At 41.3% G+C, this 16,212-nt stretch overlaps 1 protein-coding gene across 1 annotated transcript; it reads right to left on the reverse strand.

Moving 5' to 3' along the window:
• Window positions 1-1,028: 1,028 nt before the first annotated feature.
• OCT4 (organic cation/carnitine transporter4) lies at window positions 1,029-9,276 on the reverse strand. The gene is made up of 2 exons (XM_087688691.1): window positions 8,732-9,276; window positions 1,029-2,666 (listed from the first exon to the last, which is right to left on the reverse strand). The coding sequence occupies exons 1-2, from the start codon at window positions 9,246-9,248 to the stop codon at window positions 1,348-1,350; spliced, it is 1,836 nt and encodes a 611-aa protein (XP_087544817.1). The 5' UTR covers window positions 9,249-9,276; the 3' UTR covers window positions 1,029-1,347.
• Window positions 9,277-16,212: the final 6,936 nt, after the last annotated feature.

Here is a 16,212-nt window from a genome sequence, read left to right on the forward strand (position 1 = left end):
GAAGATCAATGGACTATAGCTCAATATGGCAAGTAGAGCTATTGTGATCAAACACACCATGGTTGCCTTTGCAATCTATCTCTTAGCCTACTAGAGATCCCTAAAAATATTGTCAAACAATTGAATTCAATGTTAAGGAGTTATTAATGGGGCAAGGATTACCCATTACACACTAGCTTGCATTTGCCCAGAAACCAAGGAGATCTCAGACTCCCAAACATCAAGGAACGGCTAACAAGTTGGCAACCAAATGGGTCTCAAGATCTTTCCATTTCAATACCAAAACATTGTCAGAGTTCTCCTATAGAACCAAGCAATTAACTTCACTAAGTTTAATTGAGAAGTTTTTTTAAGATGACCTACCTGTGTAGCCTTCTCCAATGCTAAATTCAATTATGTTAGATGCTCCCAAGTGGTGAAGGGGCTTTGGAGCTCGTGGTTCACATTCAAATGACATTTGACTCTCTCTCTAAGCTAAAACTTGGTTCTTCCTTATATCCACTAGGACAACATATGAGTTAACATACTCCTCCCCCATATCCCCTCCACCCAATATCAAACTGCCAAACCAATTAATAGAAAAGGACTTCAATTGTTGATCTAATCATTAGCATTACCAAAACAACTATTGGCTTCCACATGAATATATAATGAAAGCATCCAAATTGTCCCCACAATAGAGAGATACAGTTGATTCCAAGAAAGCTCAATAAAAAATAGTCCACATGCCTTGCAAATTAGGCAACCATTCAACATGAGAGCCTTCTCTTGGGATACCAAGCATAACCTCTTGCATTTTTCCCTAGTAAAATAGACCCAAGAACCCTTATTACCTCTCATAACAAAAGATAGACATTGAATGGTCCAAGTATGAAAGTACAGGTCCACAAGAGTTTGGCCCCCATCAATACTCTCCAAAATCTCTAGTTTGTTGTGGTTAATCCTTTACAAAGGACTCTGGACCAATCAAAGTTTTCAAATTAAACATAGGAAATGGACTGTGTCCTCGGTGTAGTCTTCATCCATGGAAACCTTACGCCACATTGCATGAATTGCTCAGCCACAGAGAGAGAGAGAGAGAGAGAGAGAGAGATCACAAGCTATCTTTCCGATATAAATATGTGATAAAATGGCTTTAAGCCGACTCCCTTAAGTCAAAGGTTATGCTTCCTCAAAAAATCTATGATACTTTCATTTTCCTTTTCGTCAATACGAATTTTCTGTTTAAAATTGAATTAAAAACCAAGCATGAAGCACACAGCTTCAATTGAATGCACTGCGCTTGAGTGAGATGCATTAGGTGTTCACACGGATATAGAAAAGGCAGAACTGGAATACTAAAGAGCGTCATCCCTGCCTTCTCTCTGCTCTCTGGATCCCTTCAAAAGTTTCATACAGGGGACTGTTCCAAGTCTCGGGCAGCTTGATTGCCAGCAGCCCTCCCACAAACGATGCAGCTGTGAACAACCCAAAGGGCAGTGAAGGGTAGACTTTGCCTAACACCACTATTAACGGTGCAATTATTGCACCAATTTGAGCGGCCTGGCTGGCTAGACCCAGAGCCGCATTGCGCACGACCGTGGGGAAAAGCTCTGCAGTATAAATGTAAAGCAAATTATAAGCCCCAGCCATGCCAAATATGGCCACCACCCCACAGCCCAGCTGCAGGATGCTTCGGTGATTCCCCAGTAAAATGTTTAAGGATAAGCTCTGCATCCATGCCTGTTGATAATGAATTACTGGGCCTGCTGAAAGTTGGTGCTCATCATGTGATGAATCAACATAATCATGAAGGTTGTGTGTGTGATTGCTAGGCATAGAAGCCCCAATAAGACAGAAGACTCCACCGAGTAGCAAGGTCATCATAAGTACCAAACGCCGCCCAAACTTCTGCAGTAGGACAGCTGTGACTCCGAATGCTGGAACTTCCGCTAATGCATTGAGGAACACACTGAGAGACAAGTTGGTTCCAACATTTGTTACATTTAGGCTTACTCCATAGTAGACCACTGCAACACTGGGCCAAACAAACACCATGATCAGCATTCTCTGTCTTGTGGTCGGGTGCCGAAAGACATTCAGAAGAGTCTCAGATGCCTGCTTAAGGGCATTCAAACTGGTTTTATGCTCGGTTCTTGAGTCATAATTTTCAACTTGGTGATTTTCGACGTCCTCGTGTTCAACACCAACTGTAATATCACTTGGTACTGATCGACCATTCATCTTAGCAATGGACTTCAACACTTGCATGGCATCTTCTTTCCGGCCTTGAACAAGGTACCACCTGGGTGATTCTTTCAAGAATGGCAGAACAAGCAGGCAGTACAGCACAGACGGGATAGATGATATGGCACACAGGTACCTCCACGACGATGTGAGTAAAGCAAGGCCTGACAGCACCATAATTCCTACAGAAAAGAAGTAGAATGTTGACATCCCCACTGGACCTCGCATGGAAGGGCCCACAGGTTCAGTAGCCAAAACAAAAGAAGAGAGCCCCAGGCCTCCAGAACTGAAACCAGTAGCTGCTCTCAGTGCAAAGTAGATCCAGTAGTTCGGAGAGAGAGCAGTCATTAGACCTGATATGGCATTTAAGATACATACAAGGGCCAAGGCACCCTTACGTCCAAGACGAGAGTCTGAGACACCACCGAACACTCCTGCACCTGGACACATTCAGGTCTTATATGTCAGCAAATGCCATTCACAACCTTAACATTGAGGTCTCTTTAGTTGTTGATAAACAAGCATTATCCATACGATCTCATAAAACTAACAGGATTTGATAATCTTGTAAGTTTTAAGCCCAGAAGGTCACATGATTGTTCATAGCAAAACAACTTGCACTTTCACAGGCTAGCAGCTGAATGCTGTCTAACCAGACATTAATCCTGTGATAGTGTATTGCTGCTGTCTACCTGCTTGCCAGCCTGTCTCACACCTGATTGCATCACTGTCTTAGCTTTATAGCACGCATAACTCATTGGCATGGGCATATCTGCTAGGGTGAGTGCACAAGAAGCAAGATTAGGGTTACAAGACAATTTACACAGGGGCAGAGCCTTGCCAAAAGCATGCCCATTGCCTAGCCCATAAGAATATTAGTGATTCACTTAGTGAAGCCTTAAGTTGACCAAAAAGGGTTATTTGAATTTTGAATAGTAAGGTGGAAAGTATTGATGGCTGAATCTGAAAAGTTTGTACAGATTTGTGTTAGAATTAGTAAAAGCCACTGAATACTCATTTGTACAATGTCAATCGAGGCAGCCATAAGTTGATTGTTATATCTCTCTTGGCCATGAAGGCAGCCGTGTGTTTGCATTGTATCTCCCTTGTATACATCCTTGGTGCTCAAAACTACAGACTAAGGAGATAACCATGGTTTCCCTTCCTTTTTCTATTTAGTAGATTGATGCTGTGTCAGAAAGGGACTGTCAAAAAAGTGCAGGGAAGCGGTAAATGGCTTTCTAGACATGAGCCATAAAAGGAATGAGCAAGAAACTCAACTGACTAGATTGCTAATTTAGCTGGCATACAAATCATACCCCCTGAGCAGTGTGCATAAGCATGTCAGTAAGGGTGCTGAAGAGCATGAAACTCACCCTAATGGGATGAGGGGCTAACTGGCAACAAAGAACAGTGGGGCTATGGCTCCTTATACATAGACACACATGTACAAGAGACAAGAAGATAGGATAGCCAAAGGGGCAATCTACAACTCTCAATAAAGCTAAAAGTGGACAGAACTCCTGATGTCCCGAACTCACTCAGTAGAAAGCTCGCAAGCAGGAGATGAGCAACAATTAATGGCCCTTTTACGATCCTAAATGTAGATCAAAGAAGGTTGCAAGTGGACCAGAAGCATGGATAGTCCACCTCCATAATGTGAGGATACACAAAGAACAGAACTGAAAGCAATGAGCATGCAAGATGATCACAAAGGACACATGAACAAAGAGTGAAGTCAATAGACACAATATCTCAAATCCATATCATAAACCAGAGATTCAAAGCATACTAGTAGTGACTCATGAAGGTGCACAGCTCCATAGATGAACCTCCCTAGGTGCTCCCAGCTTGCTGCTCTCTCTCATTCTTTTTCATAATCATGTGGCTACCCTAGTGGTAAGCCACTTATTTTATTAACCCACTGACCTAGTTCGAATCTCCCTTTTTCTATACCTATACTAAATGACCATGAGGAATGCAGGAGTTGAACCCAAGACCTGGTCACCACACATTCAACTTAAACAATTAGCTACACCTGCTTGGTCACTGCTCTCTCTCTCCCTCTCTTTCCCCCCCCCCCCCCCCAAAAAAAAAAGTGTGATCTAGTAACCGAATGAGGAGAGGCACACAGTGTGTGTGAGAGAATGTAATTCCTCTCAAGAAGACCAGAGTCAACACACTCACAAATGAACATGCAACTGTCCACATAGTGGTGATAATCAGGGCAGCAACTAGAAGCAGTCTGATAGGGGCTGGAGCAGCCGGAGAGGGAGTGGCGACAGAAGCAGCAGTAAAATGCAGTTAACAGGTGCCAAACGCAGCCTCAAAAGGTGACACCACTGAGGGGGTGATGACAACTAGGTTGTAGGAGCAATGACTGAGCCAGCAAGACTCCAAATGATGAAGAGGATGCACTTTAGAGGATGGTGATGGCAGCACCTAGTGAAGAAGGGGTAGGATTGGGATGCAATGCAAGTGGCTTATCACACTCTATTTATAGATGTGGAACCAACCAAAGTGTACGGATTTACTCATGGGACACTTAAAACACTCTTATGCATTTGAATTTTCGGGGTTGTTTAATGAGCTTCAAGAAAAGCAATGGTAATGCACCTTCTTTAGATTAACACGTGAAGAACATTGCCCATCTGCATACATTGGTAATGTTAATTCACTTTAGGGTTAGGTGGTTGAGTCCTACTTATAAGACACAATGCCCATCTGCATACATTGTGATCAACACCCTTGGACTTTAAGAAAAAACGGCCAATGCGTCTGGACACTAGAATGGTATGGGCTGGTGGTATGGGACACCATCTCTTTGGATGCAGTACGTTGCTAGCCCCAAGTTTGAGGGTGATCCTATCAAGATGTCCAAGGATGTATTGCCAATGACCCTCTCTAAAGGGATCACAATCACCAATCCAGTTGCATGATCACCACCGAGGAAGCAAGGCAAAAACTCATCACCAAAGCTGAGGTAAACCATGAGCAATACCATCAAAGAAGTGTCATGAAGAAGCCTCCATGACCAAGTTCCAACACCAAAAACCACCATCCTATGGGAAAGCCTCTCAGAGTACCTAAGAGGTGGAAGAGATTTGCAAAATCAAGATTGTGGCCCAATTACCCCGGGAGGTCAGTCATAAATATATGAATGTATCATGTGGGTTCAATATAAGGGATTTTTAAAATACCATTTTTACACATTTTTTACATACAGAAGGATCCCATATAAAGGGGTTACTTATAGATTGAATAGAAAAGGATTATAATTTATCAAGGGAAAATTCACAGATAAGGATATTTATAAATAGGCTTTGAACGCACGTGATATAGAGGGTATACATATAGTGAACTACCCAGGTCCAATTACAAGGAAAGATACCTGCAGTTGAGGACCATAGGGTGCAAGAGCAGCTTGTTGGCTTTCACTTAGGTTCTAGCTAGCATTTGGCTCACGTTAAATATCGGCCTGCTATGGGCTATCGCCCGTAGACAGGCCACGTGTCAGTGACCCTGCACTTTTTAGGGGTCACATTTCTTTTTTGAATATATATATCTAACAAATTTACTTATTTTCAACTAGCGCGCATCGGTGAGATGGTAGGGTGCACGTCTCCTAGCCAGAGGACGTGGGTTCGATTCCTGACAGCAACGCATTAAATTTTTGGCCCAAAAGGAGGGCTCTTCATTATCACCGGCTGCGACCGGGTGGCACATCACCAGGCAGGCCGATATTTAACGTGAGCCCTAGCATTCTCACCATCATACTTGAATCTTTAATTGATCCATCACACCATGGGCAAGGCTAATTGTAACCTATAAGACTAACTGTTTCATATCTATGTGAATGCAGACTAATGCTCACTATGGATATCACTAATCGTCCAACATGTCCATCTTTGTCTATTGCCCCTATGGTTCCCTTTGAATTGATAATCCCCCCTTTGTGAGAGACTCCCCCAAAAATTGTGAGTGCCATCAACTATTGCAATGATATCTTTGTGTGTATAAGTTCAGAAAACTCAAGGATTTAGGAGTTTGGGATCATGTACGAGACTAGGTTGGGGAGGCCTAGAGCCAAGATGGGAGTTGTGCGAGGGCCATACAGATGAAGGGTAAGCATCGGGAGGCCAATTGCCCAGTCACTACTAGATGAATCATGAGTCGTATGGGACACTACTAGGTTAGGAATAAGAGCAAGCATATATCTAGCAATTCAAATTGTGGGTCAGTGCAGATTAAAAATATGTGTTTCCATTTGACATGGGAGGTGAGTTAGACCTACATCCCATTAGGATTTCTACTATTCACATGTGTTTGCTGCTAATTCGTGGGTTTTTGCATGCTAAATATTCAACTAAGTTGCTAAAAGCACAATTTAAGTTCATAACCAAAAAAACATATGAATCCCCAAAATCCACATAGAGAACATAGGGAGGCTTTGAAACCTAGCCTTCTTACTTTTTGTTTCTAGGTTATATACCTGTACCTCTCTTGTGTACAGTGTTACATTTTTGTTATGTAACACTTAATAAGATCCATAGTATACAATGCCAATGCCTTTGTAACAACAATTTCATATCAAGTGTGAAGATTACTTGAGTGGATTTTCACACTACAGTATCGAAGGTTTGGGAACTTAGATGGATAACAATTATTTGTAGACATATTTCTTGGAGAAATAGTGTCTTTTGTACTTCTATTCTATTATGGTATAGACACCAATGTGGACCTTCCATGGAGAAAACATACTTGGAGCTTGGAGGTTTTAGCTCATAGGTTTAATGTCTCCAAGAGATAAAAAGAAGATAGAGAGCCCCTAATGAAAGAGAGTAGATCTTTTTGAAGATGGTGAATGCAAGATGTTGTCCAAGCTGATGAGAGCCTAGATAGTTTTGGTAGGGGCTGTCTCTCGCTGTGGAAGTAGTTGATTTGCCTCTGGGATGGATTGCTACAGCCTCTTAATATCTTTCAATACTATTAGAAAGCCCTGCATTCTACTTTCCAGCTTTTGAGTGTCGCTTTTCAGATTTTTACACAATTTTCACCTTGTTTTGTGAGTTTCACCTTTTGGTACACAACTCTTTTATTGGAGAAGTATATGCTAGATTCATGCATATCTAGAATCTTGGGACTGAGGTGCTTCTATTAAGAGCAGAATTGTAATTTCTGTTTGAATCCATTTTTTAGGACTTAGCCAAAGAATTGAGCTGTAAATATGATCTTGTCAAAATGAATGTAATACTTTGAAGTAAACCTCACTCGTTAGCTGCACACCATGAGTAGTATAATTTTAGGACTCATCCATGCATGTACACTTGATTTCCTAATTAACACATGATTGTCTATGTCATGGTACTTTCCGAACTCTTATCTAGGTCATTAAACGGGTGCCAATATATTGGTCTAGGCCCATATCTGACACCGGGTACCACCTAGTACCTGTCAAACACAACTTATTATAACTTTTACCTTTGGCACCAGCTGATATCTCAGGTCCTAGGACCATATTGTGAAATAATTGGCATGCACTTGACATGTGCAAGTCACATTTACACATTTGATTATCTTTTAATCAAATACTAAGCAAAACAATAAAATTTCATGTCCTCGTGACAAGAGACAAGATTATAAGCTTATCTATATGTTCATGAAAGAGATCCATATTGACCTAACCAGTCCTTCCAAAGGTCAACAGTAGACAAGGGCAATGGTTGTCTACATATGTCTGGTGGTACTAACGCCCAGGATCCATCATGTTTTAGAGGCGCTTACAATGGTCTTGGAACTTTTTACTTCAATTGACTATAAGTGCCAACAAAAGGAAGGAGAGGGATAAACCTAGCTTTTAGTAGGGAGACCCAAACTCCAGTTCACAGAAGTACAAGAATAGCCTACTTGCCATCTACAAAACAATGTTTGGGGTGCATGAGTAAGCAAATTGTTTCATGCATTGTGCAGTGCAAGATAACACAGCTGACCCTTAGCAGCCTACATGGACTAGCAAACATTATATTTTCAGAAATCAACATCTAGAAAACAAATTGATACCATAGTTTGATTCTCAGCACCAGTGAGAACTTTGGCAGCAGTTCACTCACACCTGGCGTGGCCATGGCCTGTTTTCTATGGTACAGGATTGCTGCCCTCAGTGACACTACATTCCCTCCATGGCTTCTAGACCCCATCAGTCCCTGACTGCCTTGAGAGGCTTGTATATATGAGTGAATTTTGATCTACAGACAGGTCCAGCTAGACTGTTCAGCACTTGTACTAATCTGAGTGATATAATTAGCCACACCTTTTTTCCTCCAAAAAATGAAAAAGAAAAAACACAGCTGATATCGCATATGTATAAATTCGATCTTGACAATGGTGCTGTAAGACACACAGCCCACATTTTATCTCCCACGTAAAGATTCAGATGAACACGCAGGCCACCTACATTCCAAGAAAAACAGAACCAAACAGCATTTACAGCAGCAAAGGCGATTACCGACTAGAGCACTGATGAAAAAGGCTGATTGAACCAATCCCACTTTGTAATCCTGCCCACAGATGAGGTTCCACTCAGAGACAGTGGACTGGCCTTTCCCTCCAACCCAGTGCCAGAGGCTGGAATCCATGGAGCAGATGTCTAAGGAAGAGGTACAATCAGATGCTGCTGCTGCTGATGATGATGATGATGATGATGGAGTACAAGCCCATGAGGGGGTCTTGTCCGCGAAGATCATGAGCATGGTCTGGAGAGCCTCGAGCGTCCAGGCGAGGCTGGAGAGGGTGTAATGGAGGAACTGGGCAGGCCCGAATTCACCGACCCAGAGGCGGAGGATGTCGTCGACGGGCAGGGCGGTGGCAGGGGTGATGATGGGTGGAGCTTGGTGGGATCCTTCTTTTGATTCTTCTGCTTCTTCTTGTTCTTCTTCCACTTCTTCTCCTTCGTGGTGGCAGTGATCAGAGACGGGCAACAGGAGAGGCTGCTGCTGCTGCTGCATGCCCTCGTTAGGCTTCATGGCGGGAGATGAGACGCCGCTTGTGATTTGATTGGGGACGATTGAAGCGCTTAAAGAGAAAAGGAGAGAGAGAGTGTGTGTGGGCCATGCTTCCGCAAGGAATCTTTTCTTTCCGACATATTGGGCTGCGGTTTCGGTGTGTGTCCACTTTCGATCAAAACGAATATGCTGCTCGATTCTCCAACCGACGCCACTTCTTGTTTTAAACCTAGAATTTGACTTGTGACACGTTCCCAACTTCCCTGAAGCCTTAGGGTAAAAGAAACTTCCTTCACCTAGGGCTTGAGACTTAGACGAGTCTAGAAATACCTGAAAAATAGACGTGAGGCTGTAGTACTCAGATTGTAGAAGCTTCCGGGCCCACTGATCAGCCCTTTTCTCATGACTTCACCCATTCCTTGTAGTCCCTCCATCTTTACAAGGACTACATCAACTCCCACAAGCTTCATTACATGGCATCATACTATATATATATATATATATATATATATATATATATATATATATATATATATCTCAAATGCTTTTCTAAGCGTTTATTCTCTTTTAATATTTATTTTCCTATGAAAAGGTCATGTGTTGTGGTGTGGGATCCACACAAGTATGAACCAGTGTGTGGCCACATGCTTTTCTTGGCAGAGCCCCTCCATGCCAAGTCAATGGACTTAGGCGTGGTGAGGCTCTAAGCAAATTCTTGATCGCCCTTGAAAACTTTTGCATCGAAGGCAATGTCCACCTCTTTGCATGCTCCTACCTCGATTACTTTGCCAAACAAGATGGCATTGGCTACAATTGTGCAACGGTCTGGCTAGGGTAAGTACACCAATAGAAGCGCAATATATTTTTTGGAGGGTTTTTTGCAAGTGGAGACCAAAGAAACAAGGGTGCACTATCATGTGCAAGAGATTGCCCTTTTTTCTGTACACGAGAGAGAGAGAGAGAGAGAGAGAGAGAGAGAGAGAGAGAGAGAGAGAGGGAGGGAGAGGGAGAGAAAACACACCTTTTTTCTTTGATTTTCTAAAATAAACTTTTCTTTCTCAAAAAGCAAGATATCCACACATTTCAAGGCTAAGTGGACCACTTAACAACAATTTTTTTGAGAGCTACACCATCTTGTCACTGCAGCATTGTATAAGCATATGCCCTAATAATGGGGCAATGCTATAACAAAGGACTTTTTTCTACACTTGGTCATAATCTTCTTCGATTATTCAAAGGGTGTTTTATACCTAATCAACCATCCAAAGTGTGCCCTAAAGCAAGGGATTTCTAGTGTGCCACAAGGAAATCTATCTTGGGGGAGAACATGATCATGATGACGAACCAATCACTGGCTTGCATGATGCAATCTCATTAGCTAGCTACTCTCACATTACTAGTGAATGCATTGATCTCTTTCTAGGGAGCATCATATTGCTTGGACACTCAGCTTAATAGGTGATGGGGAGATGATTTGTCATTTTTCAAGGTAGGTGGACCTCATGCCTACTAATTGCCCTAAGATCATTCCTTCAAAAACTTGAAAGGAGGAGGACTTTCCTAAGAGCAGTCATCCCAAAAAGAAGGTACATTCTTCAAACGAGAGGGCCTCATAACATGGTAACTTTTCGTCTAATGAAAGATCAAGTGTTTTATTCGAATGAGGGCCTCACAAATTTCAAAAAGAAGTCACTCGTGTGGCATGGATGGAGCATGGATGTAATTGGTCCACAAAATGAGATGACATCATTAAAAAACTAGGCATTCTACACCTATATTCTCTTGGTGCTTCACATTGGTGTTAGGCTGGTGCTCTGCACCAAATTTAGGTTAGTGCTTTGTACCAATATCAAAATTTATCATGCACTATAACGTGACATTCTAGGGATGAGATTAGCCCTATGCACACACTCTATACCTAGCATGTGTGCGTGCGTGCGTGCGTACGTGCATTTGTGTGTGTGTGATCGTAAGATTTTCATATATTCTTTGTACCATAGAAGCATGACACCAAATGATGGATGTCTTATATACATATTCTTATACACATACATACATACATATATACATGAGAGAGAGAGAGAGAGAGAGAGAGAATGTTGTGTGTGATTGTGAGATTTCATATATTCTCTATATCGGAGAAGCACGGCACAAAGTTAGTGCTTCTCACCGAGGATTAGATAATAGGGGATCCAACAAGCTCATGCAAGCAGCTAGGGGGGTCAAGTAGTACATGAGTAGCTATGTGGATAGGAATGTGCAAATGCCACAAGTGACTAAACACACAAGTAGGCACATATGCACATGAATGGGTGTGCACACAAGTAGGTGGACACACACATGCGTTTTGCTAACACATGGACCCCATCAAAATGTTTTATTAGGAGTGTGAGGGCAGGCAAGTGCATGTAAGATGGCACCCCATGTTGCTATGTCAACTCATGAGCCTAACCAATTAAAATGCTTAAGTATTGCATCATGAAGCAAGTTTTGAGTACTAAAATTGTATTGTGATTGAAGTGAATAAATCCTTTTAAGCCTCCCCAAACTGTTTCATTATCATAAGCTCTAAAAACCTTTTTTCTTTGTGTCATTATGGTTATGACATTAGTTTTACTGCCTCTAGTCTGACATTAGCTTCACCTATCTAGTATGACCCACTTATATCTCGTTTTACGATTTTCAAGCTATGAACTTCTCTTTCACTACAAGAGAGCCAAAAAACTAAATAGGCATGTGTTTTTATTGAGAGGACTAGCAAGATTGAGGTTGTTGAATTATGCCTCTAGGGAAGCTCCTTTATACCTTAACTTTTGATCAAGATCGACAGCTTGTGGAAATGATGCAAAAACTAATGGATACTAGAGTAGCTTCAAACTATAGAGAGCATTACGACTCCTTAAGAACCCCCATGGGTTTAAGGGTGGACAAAAATTCTTATGAAATCCAAACTCCCAACTATGGAACAATAATGCCCAATATTAATGCTTCATAAAAAGACAAGGACCATCAATTTGAATCTATGACACTAATCCATTCGACAAATTGAGCACTTACAAAAGTCAACTCATATGGACTCGTCAGGATGACTATGAGAGACAGAGGAAGCTCAAAAATATGTCCTTTGTACTTAGGTTAGTTAAAGAGGCAAATTGTAAACATCTTATGGGCCAAGAAGAGTGGAGAATGGAGTTGTAACGTGTGAAGCTAATGTAGGAGAAGGTAGAATCTCTCTCTCTCTCTCTCTCTCTCTCTCTCTCTCTCTCTCTCTCTCTCTCTCTCTCTCTCTCTCTCTCTCTCTCTCTCTCTCTCTCTCTCTCTCTCTCTCTCTCTCTCTCTCTCTCTCTCTCTCTCTCTCTCTCTCTCTCTCTCCAAAAAAACTGATTGATTCTCATATGCAAACTTGATCAGTTTTGAGGGAGGGGAGAAGAGGAGGCAAAGCCTAGAGGAATGCAAACACATATAGTGAGTCTTAAGTCATGCACACACACACACACACACACACACACACACACACACACATGTATGTGTGTAATTGTATATATGGATATGTGTGTGTGTGTGTGTGTGTGTGTGGGTGTGTGTGTGTGTGAATCTATATTATATATTAAGAAAACATTTTTTTGGGGTGGGGAAGGGGGAAGGGGGCACTTGGCACGCACGGAGACCCCCCACAAAATGCAGGGAAGTCCCTTGCAAAGCTGAGCCTACTCAATCCACCCAAGCTCCAAAACTCATAAGTGCCTACTTGTCCCACAATCCAAACCTGCCTACGTGCAATCCGTTAGGCCTTATGCACACACCCATTGTCAATGGGGCCCTACCCATCATGCACCTGCAATTATGCATATGATATATATATTGTATATGTATATATAATATACGATGCATATATGATATGCACACACAAACACACGATAAACACACACATCAATAAGATATATAATAATGCTACATAATATATGTATATACAACCTATACATTACTATCTAATATATATAATATATTATATTTAATATATGATATATGATATATATAATACAGAAATGTAGTATGCATCATATATAATTAACACAATATATAGCATACATAATATAATTAATGTTAATTGAACATTAATAATGTAGTTGTGTGTTTATACATTTAATATATTATACATGTATAATCATTTAATATAATTATTTATATAAATGTTTATGTTGTTTATACACACACACATATGTATGTATGTATGTATGTATGTATGTATGTATGTATGTATGGGTTAAGTTTAAATAAAATCATATGGTTATAATATACATTTTTCTTCATTTATTTAATTATACAATTTAATATATTATATGTGTACAAACACACACATGCATGTGTGTGTGTGTGTGTGCATGTGTGTGTGTGTGTGTGTGTGTGTGTGTGTGTGTGTGTGTGTGTGTGTGTGTGTGTGCATGCATGCACGAGCATGTGTGTGTCTGTGTTGTGAGTGAATTATTGGGTGTATTCATGTGTGTGTGTTTGAGAAAAAGAAGACGTAGAGAGTGAAGCCCAACTAAGCCTTGAATGCCTATAGAAGTCCCATAAATCCATGACGTGACTAGGAAGAGAGAGAAGACATTGAAAGCAAAGGCCAATGGAGCCTTGAATACCTATAGAAGTCTCATGAATCCATGAGAGAGAGAGAGGGGGGGGCAAGGGGAGAAAGCTCTCACAAATCTATAAGAGGGACAACATGTAAGAAATACTGAAGATAGCAAAAATTAGAGAAGACACTTCCATGTATCCCACTTAGTAGTCATAGAAGCACCCCCTCACTTGCACTAGAGGTGGTAGTAAACATCTTGGATGTGAAGTACCTTGATTAATATTGATTAGAATAATTTTTTCATTGCTTCTTCAACTTTCCTCCCTTGGGCTATGGGTACAAGAATGAATCTCTCTCTCTCTCTCTCTCTCTCTCTCTCTCTCTCTCTCTCTCTCTCTCTCTCTCTCTCTCTCTCTCTCTCTCTCTCTCTCTCTCTCTCTCTCTCTCTCTCTCTCTCTCTCTCTCTCTCTCTCTCTCTCTCTCTCTCTCTCTCTCTCTCTCTCTCTCTCTCTCTCTCTCTCTCTCTCTCGTAAATGAGGTGGTGGGGATGAATAGGGAGGATAAGAGCCAACTACCCCCCTACACTCTTCTCAACTGGTAGTCCAAGGATAGTCTCCCCTATATATTCTCTACCCATTGTGTATATGTCTATGCATGTGTGTGTGTGTGCGCGCGCACGCACGCGTGTGTGTGCATGCGTGCGTGCATGTGTGTGTGTGTGTGTGTGTGTGTGAGCATGCTAAGAGTTAACGGTTGTTTGTGTTAACACATAAGACATTGTGTGTGTGTGTGTGTGTGTGTGTGTGTGTGTGTGTGTGTGTGTGTGTGTGTGTGTGTGTGTGTGTGTGTGTGTGTGTGTGTGTGTGTGTGTGTGTGTGTGTGTGTGTGTGTGTGTGTGTGCACGCGTGTGTGTGAATGTTTTCCAAACCCAAGTTAGAATTGATGGAATCTTAGATGTGTCTAAAAACCCAAAGATGCATTTTTTCATAAGTGCAAGGGTACCCCAAATTCAAATAGAGAAGCATCTTTAAGGGGTTAGGGTAGCTACCAAGATGGTTTGGTGGTTTGAGGTGTCTATTTGTGGTGTATATGGCGTGTATCCAATGCTCTTATCTCATACACCAACATTATTAACTTCAACTGTATTGATGCTAAGTTCAATAGCATGTTCATTAGCTTTTATGTTAGTCATTTAATTATCTAACAATAGTGGAGTTTCTAATTGGATAATGGAAGTGCAAGAATCATGGTGACGTTGATGTATTAGCATGTTGCTTAGACATCTCAAATGTGATAACATCCCCTTGTCATTCAAGAATGTAAAGTACTCTCTAGTGCAAGTGATTATATAAGGGTGAAATTCATTCATTATAAGATGCATGTATGTTACTTCTTATTGGCACAAGACACTTGGAACAAATTCATATAGATGGTAAGTAGTACATTACTTTCTCCCACATCAATACTTCATTGTTTCATCTCTTTGCTTTACCTAGAGGTCACTCCTCAAACTATGTGCCTTCATAACCTTAAGTGATATCTCTCTTTGTCTACACACACACCAACTTGAGTATCCTACTCATGCATTGTGAAAAAAATGCATTGAATGCATGCATACATCCATCTAGATATCTAACATGCATATCTTTGCTCTCATTGGTTTACCCTTTTGATACTCTCATCTCCTTGCACTTCTTTGTCATCCTATAGGGCAATTAAAATAGGGCTATGTGCAATACTAGGCAAAACTATTCTATATATCATTTAGAGGTTTGCCTTGGGTATCTCGAACCAACCAGAAAACTCCCAAGCTATGTGGCACAAGGAGAAGAAGTTTGGTATTCAAGAAATAAAGAGGGATTTTTCTTGAAGGGTGAGTACCAAGTGGGGGTTATATTTATTTTATATCCTCTCTCTCTCTCTCTCTCTCTCTCTCTCTCTCTCTCTCTCTCTCTCTCTCTCTCTCTCTCTCTCTCTCTCTCTCTCTCTCTCTCTCTCTCTCTCTCTCTCTCTCTCTCTCTCTCTCTCTCAATTGAATATAGGATATGATCGTGGAAAGGGAAAAGATAAGTCTTTGACAAATTTATTCTGTATATTATTTAGAGGTTTTTCTTAGAGATATTGAACCAGTCAGAAGGCTCCCAAGCCTATGTGGCACAAGAAGTAGAAGTTTGGTATTCAAGAAATAAATAGGACTTTTTCTTGAAGGGTGAGTGCCAAGTGGGGGTCGTATTTCTTTTATACCATCTCTCTCTCTCCTCTCTCTCTCTCTCTCTCTCTCTCTCTCTCTCTCTCTCTCTCTCTCTCTCTCTCTCTCTCTCTCTCTCTCTCTCTCTCAATTGAACATATATACATACACACACACACACACACTTTCTCTCTCTCTCTCTCTCTCATATGAAATAATAG

The sequence above is a fragment of the Lygodium microphyllum genome, chromosome 11 (genome assembly GCF_053477565.2).
Source record: "Lygodium microphyllum isolate KBCC chromosome 11, Lygodium_microphyllum_v1.1.10, whole genome shotgun sequence".
NCBI lineage: Eukaryota > Viridiplantae > Streptophyta > Polypodiopsida > Schizaeales > Lygodiaceae > Lygodium > Lygodium microphyllum.

Bases quoted from the DNA above. Each gene is read 5' to 3' on its own strand.
- OCT4 (XM_087688691.1), bottom strand. From the start codon at position 9,248: ATGAAGCCTAACGAGGGCATGCAGCAGCAGCAGCAGCCTCTCCTGTTG. The intron at 2,667-8,731 runs GTAATCGCCTTT...GAATGTGTCCAG, and splicing joins TTTCATCAGTGCTCTAGTCG to GTGCAGGAGTGTTCGGTGGT.